The 7,269-nt window shown below is 56.8% G+C and overlaps 1 protein-coding gene across 1 annotated transcript in view; it reads left to right on the forward strand.

The window, feature by feature from the left end:
- PBK (PDZ binding kinase) overlaps positions 1 to 7,269 on the forward strand; it is an 8,940-nt gene that overhangs the window by 1,174 nt on the left and 497 nt on the right. Inside the window, exons 2-5 of the mRNA XM_009275125.2 lie at positions 581 to 723; positions 2,507 to 2,676; positions 3,677 to 3,806; positions 5,524 to 5,700. Coding sequence (XP_009273400.1) covers positions 581 to 723; positions 2,507 to 2,676; positions 3,677 to 3,806; positions 5,524 to 5,700 — 620 coding nt within the window. The remainder of the gene's footprint in view (positions 1 to 580; positions 724 to 2,506; positions 2,677 to 3,676; positions 3,807 to 5,523; positions 5,701 to 7,269) is intronic.

A 7,269-nucleotide genomic window follows, 5' to 3' on the forward strand; every position in this document is an offset into this window, starting at 1 on the left:
GGAACGGGGCTTGGCATCTTCCCCCCCCCCAGAATAATATAGGGGATGGAAAGCGGTTGAGCTCTGAGCAAGAAAGTGCTGCCTTCGGATGCTGCCTGCCCCCCTTCCAATGGGCACGGTGTCGGGGAAGGGGTGTGGGATTTCCAGCTTTCCTGTGCGTGCTGGAGGTGTCGGTGCTGGGAAGGAGCCCGTCGTTTTGGGATAACCCCATCAGCCATTCCCCGGCCTGGAATTCAGGCATTTGGGGTCCGTTCCTGGCTCTGCTTTGGCCTGCTGGGCAAGCTGCTTCCCTCCCCGTGCCTCGGCTCCTCCAGCTGAAAATGAGAATCGATACAGTCTCCTTTTCTAAAATGCTTGAAAATTCGATGGAGCAGCGCTGTGTACGGGCGAAGCATTGCTACGCACCTCTGCGGTGTGCACGTTAGCAAACTTCAGTTTATTTTTAGCGTTGTTCTTTACAAATTCCACAAAATAAAGGCAGACGCTCTCCAGAACAGCTCCTCAGTGCCCTGTGTGGGCTTGAACCGTGGCGCCGCTTACGAACAGAGCGGTTCTGAGGCGTGTGGGTTTTCCCAAGCAGATCTCCCAGAGGTTTGTCTCGCTCCCCTTGGGCTGTGAAGAAAGTTGATTCCAAATGCAACAGGAGCCAGCAAAGCATCTATCAGGAGAGACTGAACGAAGAGGCCAAGATCTTGAAAAACCTCCAGCACCCGAACATCGTGGGTGAGTTTCCGGCACGGCCTGCGTCGCTTAAATGGCAAATCAAGCTGTTGGAGCCGACTCCGGAGCCAGCTGATGGGACACGAGGCTGCTGCTGGGTTTCTCTGCCCTCCCCTGCTCGGGGCTCTTCTCGCACCGAGGGCTGCGGCTTACAGACCTCCCCGTCTGGCTCTGGAAGTCTGGAGCCCCCGGGGTGTGATGGCTGGGAGGACGCGCGGGGGGCCGGGGGGGGAGGATCGCTGCGTGCTTGCCCTGTCCTTGCGCTTGGGAGACAGGTTGCTGGGCCGCCTGCGCCTTTGGTCAGGCCCACCATGGGACCTTATTAAATTAAATTTAGTCTTGCCCTGCGTGATGGGGACTTGGAAGTGCTCCTGGACCGCCGGGGCAGCGCGGTTGGTGGCAGAAGACGCCCCTTGGTGCTTCGTTGCCTGTTGACATCGGCGTCAGTCACTGGGAGGTGGTTATCCGGGTGAGTCACCCGACAGAAACAGTTACGGTGGGACTCCCAAGCGGCTGCTGTGCTGGGGCCACCCCCGGGCGCTCCCAAGCGGGCTGTGCTGGGGCCGCCCCCGGGAGCTGAGAGGTGCCTCGCGCTTCGTGCTGCGGGGGCAGGGCAGCCCCGGCCCCGGGGCTGCGCCTGCACGCAGCTTTAGCTTGTGACCTCAGGGAAGGGAGAGGCCACCGTGACAATGCGGAGGACAGGCGATATCTTAGCGATATCTGGGATGGCTTCCGTGTACGGAATAAGGCTCCGGATCCCACCCTGGTGACACACCTTTGTGAGTGACAGTTGAGGCTCAGTCACGCTCTTGGCTCTCAGCGGTAGGAATATTTTGAGAAGCTGCTTTAGTCCGTGTTTAATTTCTGCTCTTACCTTGTCTACCATCTCTCCTGCCAGTCAGAACAGCGGCTTTGTTTGACTTTCCTTTTATTTGTGCTTTAAACTATCTCGGTGCGGTCGCTTGTTTTAGAAACGCTGCGTGCAAGGAACTTCGTCTGTGTCCCTAAAATGGCACGTCTTGCTTCTGGCAGGAACTTAAGAGCAAAGATAGTCTCGACCTTCCACACTGCAAACATTTCACTGCTTTTTTTTTTTGGTAAAAGGTGCCGTAAATCATTTACAGGGCAAGACTCTTGCTATGCCGTTATGCAAGGCTTTGTCATTTATAACTCCACCTGAAGAGTATTGTTTACAGATAGGAGTAAAACGTGGAGGAAGAAAGATTACACGGCGGTCCGTACGCTCGTTAGCCTTAACCTTGTGGAATGGCCCCCGTGAGACGAGGGCTTGGCTTTCCCGAATGTCCCTCTGCTCTTTGTCTCGCTTCTGCGGCTCCTTATTTTTGCAACTGGAGATGTCGGGTCCTGCGGATCTGCCGCTGCTCTCCTCCCTCCTTTTTCCTGGTTCCCTGTCCTGCAGAGATGGGGGTGAACCTCCCTGCCCTGGCACAGGGTGCAAAGGTGACCTGGGAAGCAACAAGGGGGGGGTGTCCGTGGGCCCTCCTGGAGGAGGGAGCTCCTTTACCTCGACGAGGTCTGTGGCTCGTGCCCCTGCTCGGGGACACGCAGGTCTCCACGGACGTTCCTGTGCCTTCACCTCACGACGTAAAGCTGCGAGCCAGGGTCGTGTCCCCCCCCCAGGACGTGAATTTGTTTGGGGTTGGTTGCGGCCGCCGGGAAAGCACCTGGGTACCAGCCCCAAATGCTCTGGCTCCACCGGGCTGGCAAGCACGTGGAAACGCTCGTGCCAGCTTCGGCGCTCTAACAAACCAATCTTTGTTTGAAGGTTACCGTGCGTTTGCCGAGGCCAACGATGGAAGCATGTGTCTGGCCATGGAGTACGGAGGAGAAAAATCTCTCAGTGACTTAATTGACGAAAGATGTGCAGAACACTTGGGCCCTTTCCCTGCTGCCACGATTTTCAAAGTTGCCTTGAGCATGGCGAGGGGGCTGAAGGTAAGTTTAACGTTAACCGTAGCTGTTCTGCGTGGAATTGTACGCACTGGTGACACTGAAAAACCAAATGAATTTGGTGTGCGAGAAGGCCGTGCCGGCAGATGGAGAGCAGATGCTGTGACGCTTCATGTGAGGCCTTGGTGGTTTGGTTTTGGTTTGGTTTTGTTTTTTTTTTTTAACCGGGGTGCTGTACAGACTCGGCTGAAAACTGAGCCCTGAAGCTTGAGATTGAAGTAATGTAAAAAGAGATGCAAGGGTTTGTTTTTTTTTTTTGGTCACGACTGTCCTGCTGCCCTCCCCCGGGGCTACCCGCTGTCCCTGCTTGCCGGCCGGCGAGGAGGCTGGCTGCTGGCTCCCGCATCCTTATTGCTGCGCCAGGCAGCTGCAGGAAGCTGGTCTTGGCAGTGAAAACGGTTAGCTGATGCCCGCGGCTGCCAGCTGGTGCCGCTTGTGTGCCTCCTCTCGCCGAGATGCGGCAGCCGTCGCGCTGAGGTTGCGTTTAGGGGAAAAAGCCGGGGGGGAAACGGAGACCCGGCGGGGGTCTGTCTAAACCGGAGCACGGGTTCTGAGCCTCCCCCGCCCCCCCGGCTACGCCAGGGGTCAGGGTAAAGCACAGGCTGCCCCGGCCGTGGCAGCGAGTCCTGTGCTATCGCTGCCGAGGAGATGCAGCTCTGAGCTCCCGGGATAAGGCGGATGCGCGCTTGGCCATCCGCTAACGCCCGCGCTTCGCAACCGCTCTCAAGCGCTTGTTGCCAGAGGCGCTTCTCGCGGCCTTTCACTAGAAGGCAGCCGTTAAACCTCCGAAACGAGGCCGGGTGGAACAACCCGCCCTGTGTTTTGTACGTGTTACAGGTAGGTGTTGACCCATCCTCCAGGTTCTAAGGCTAAATATGTTAAAGATCAAGAAGCCGGTGCTTTGTTGTCCAAATCTCAGGGCTCCTCCTGCCTCTCCGTAGCTGTGTCTGTAAGCGGGGGTTAACGGCTCCTCTCTGCCTCTTAGTATCTTCACAACGATAAGAAGCTGCTCCACGGAGATATCAAGTCTTCAAACGTGGTCGTTAAAGGCGACTTTGAAGCCGTCAAGATCTGTGATGTGGGAATGTCCCTGCCCCTGGATGAGAACATGACCGGTAGGTCGGGCGGCTGGGAAGGGGACCCGAATCCTTGGTGGCTGCCAGAGTTTGGCTCCGGGAGCAGAGCGAACGCATTTACCCCGCCGTGTCCTCGGAGGGAAGGACCGGCTCGTGGTTTCCGCCGTGCGTGGGTGAAGGGGATCTCTGGAAGGTTCGGCTTTCATTCTCCAGACCTGTGATGTCTGCCTCCTGCCCTTCCACGCTCGTAGGTTCGCTCCCGTGGGCAGGGGTGCCGTTGTACACGGGAGGCCGGATCAGGCCCTGCTGGACCCTGTTGAGGAGATGCTCTTGCCAGAGAGTTAAGTAAACGAATCTTTCTCGTAGGGCTAGAAGGAAGCCCGGGCCAAATGCAAGCGTTGTAACGACTTCGTGTGAATGAGAAGCAGATGTCTAATGGCGTCGTGGCTTGGCTGTGAACAGCAGGAATGTGTTTGGGTTAATTACAAGAATGCTTTTCTCCGCCGCTTTACACAGCGCTTGGGCCTGCCACAGCCTCATAATTTATAAAGCTGCTCTATTACATTTTTATTAGTAGCTGTTCCCTTTTATAAGGAGCGACAGAGCTGGAGGCAGGGCCCCAGCGTAATCTCCCGGAGAGGAGTGTGGTTAAAGTATCGGTTTCTGGGCTGGTTTAACAGGAAGAAGTCCTCTCCGCCCAGCCCTGATTTTGGCTTTGCCTCCTCGTGGTCTTGAGGAGGCAACGGGCACCCACCGACGGCGAGGGTGCCGGGTCCCCGTCCGTGTGGTAGCCAGGGATTAAAGCGCAACAGGCCGTGAAGTGTTGAGGGATTTCGGCATTCGCTTCTCATTACAGGCCGGGCTTTGAAGATCAGCCCTGCAAGAGAAAAGTTTCTTGAACAGCTGAGGTTTGCTGACAGCTCAGGAATTTGCTAGGGAGAGCGGGGGGGAAATGTGGCACCCTCCTCCTGGGAGCGGTGGTGGTAATTGAGAGGGGGATATAAGGGATCGAGTCAGAGCTGGTGTTTCCTTCGTCAAGCTGAGAGCCGATCACTTCAGCTCTCCCAAGGCTAATTAAGATCAAGGAGGCATTAAATTGAACAAACTGGTGAGAACTTGGTTTGGGCTGGAGTAAAGAAAACGGAAGGGCTGGGTGGCTGGCAGGAGGCACTGCGTGGTGGAGGCTGACGGAGCCTCGTGAGGACCGGGGTTGGGTTGGCTTTGTCCCCTGGCTTTGTTCCCTGGCCTTGTCCGGGGAAGGTGCCCTGTGCGTGCTGTCACCCCAGTCCTGCCTCCCCGGGGGGGACCAAGCTGAGGAAGGGAAACACCTGGGTAAAACAGAGGTGAATTCTCACCCCTTCATTGCGGGGTGCTTTACAGCAGGGTTAAGTTACGGAGCACAGCTCTGACCTTCAGTTCTTCTCTCCGTGTTCGGCATAACCTCAGACACAGCAACGCGAAATCTCCTCGGGGAGGTTTCTCCGCAGTCCCTAACGTGCATTGCCAGGCCCGCGGAGGAGAAGCACGAGCCCTGCTGCGTCTGGCGCTGCTGCGGAGCAAACCGCAGGTTACGGGGAATTTGAGACTACGCGGATGTGAAAGAAAAAATGGGTTCAGGCTCCCAAAAGATCCTGCTCTGTGGCTTTAGCAGGCCTGAGCTAACCGACAGGCTAAATCCCTGCTGCGTGACGAGCTGTGACCGTGTCTTGCTGTGTCCACAAGTCCCAGCAGACACCAGAGCCGTGTTTCCTTCCAGTGAGCGACCCGGAGATGTACTACGTCGGCACCGAGCCCTGGAAGCCCAAGGAGGCTCTGCAGGATGACGGCGTGATCACCGACAAGGCCGACATCTTCGCTTTTGGGCTGACTCTCTGGGAAATGATGACCCTCTCCGTGCCCCACATCAACCTGGGCGATGACCCTGATGACGAAGGTTTGTTTCTGTACCTTGCCTGGGGAGCAACTCCTGCTCCTAGAAATGCTTTCCTCCCTTAGGAGGATTGATTTTCACAGCGTGGGTTAGTACCCCCCCGGTGCTGGGTCTCCCTTGGATGCCATCTGAAGGGCTTGCAAGCACCTGCCTGCGCCCGCTGCGTCTCCCAGCCCTGCCTCTCTTCACAGGGAGTCCACCGGGGAGTTCGCTGCAGCACGGAGATGCTCAGCACTACCCCGAGGCCGCTCTGCAGCGGGTGCCTGTCGGCATCCTTCAGTGTTTGTGCAGGGCGCTGGGCTGCTTTCAACTTCGTTTGGCTTTTTGACTCCAAATGAGAAGTTGATAAATGACGGTAACTAATCATTGCGAACCAGCGCTCTTTGTAAGTGCTCCAGCTGCTCGTCTAACAGCTGGAGAGAGCTGCTCGAAATTCCCATCAGCGCGGTTCGGTAGGTTTAAAAGATGTCCCCGAGCCCGACTGCTGCTCCCCCCGAGCGCCCCGCCGCGTGCTCGGCCGCGCTCCGGCTCCATCCCACGTCCGTGCAGCGTAGGAGCAATCTGCCAGCCTGTAGGTGCGTGGTGGATGCTGCTTAGATACCACCAAAATGATGTGGCCAGAAAAGCTTAAAATGATATCGTGCTTGAAACGGTACACAAAAATATCTGAGGCAGCCGAGCCTTTTGGAAGGGAGAAGCTAAAGGATGCTGTTGGCCTTCTTGGCCACCCCCTCGTTCAGAGTTACACCGAGCAGACAAGGCGGGGGGGGGCGGATGGGATGGGCAGGCAGTGCTGCAGCTGCCTGCGGGCAGATCCGCGCCCCGGAGCAACATAAAGCTAAAAATCATACGGGCTGTGCTGGGAAAACTCCTCTTGCTCCAGCCTTCACGCTGGCACGGACCCGCAGGCGGGCTTGTGTTTTCTAACTTGGTCTCCAGGCAGCCGGGGGATTTTTCCTCGCTTTCCTGCTCTCAGCATCTCCTGGCTGCAGAGCTTTTTCCCAGCCAGCTCTGCAGGGGTGACTCAGAGTTATTCTGCTGGGAGAAAGGGGTTAGATACAGCTTCAAAATAAGTGATTTAAGTCAAAGGGAAAGCAATGATGTATCCCAGGCGGTAATTAGTGCTAACAAAGGAATAGCTAAGCTGACACAAAGGCCACATCTCACCGCACCCCTGCAAGACTTGGGGGGACTGGTGGGTGAAAAGCTGGACATGAGCCGGCAATGTGCGCTCGCAGCCCAGAAGGCCAATCGTACCCTGGGCTGCACCACCAGCAGCGTGGCCAGCAGGTCGAGGGAGGGGATTCTGCCCCTCTGCTCTGCTCTGGTGAGACCCCCCTGCAGCACTGCCTCCAGCTCTGGGGTCCTCAGCACGGGAAAGACACGGACCTGTTGGAGCGGGTCCAGAGGAGGGACATGAGGATGACCAGAGGGCTGGAACAGCTCTGCTATGGAGAAAGGCTGAGAGAGTTGGGGTTGTTCAGCCTGGAGAACAGAAGGCTCCGGGGAGACCTTATTGCAGCCTGTCAGTACTTAAAGGGGGCTCATAAGAAAGATGGCGGCAAACTTTTT

The sequence above is a fragment of the Aptenodytes forsteri genome, unplaced genomic scaffold (assembly GCF_000699145.1).
Source record: "Aptenodytes forsteri isolate BGI_AS27 unplaced genomic scaffold, ASM69914v1 Scaffold192, whole genome shotgun sequence".
Taxonomy (NCBI): domain Eukaryota; kingdom Metazoa; phylum Chordata; class Aves; order Sphenisciformes; family Spheniscidae; genus Aptenodytes; species Aptenodytes forsteri.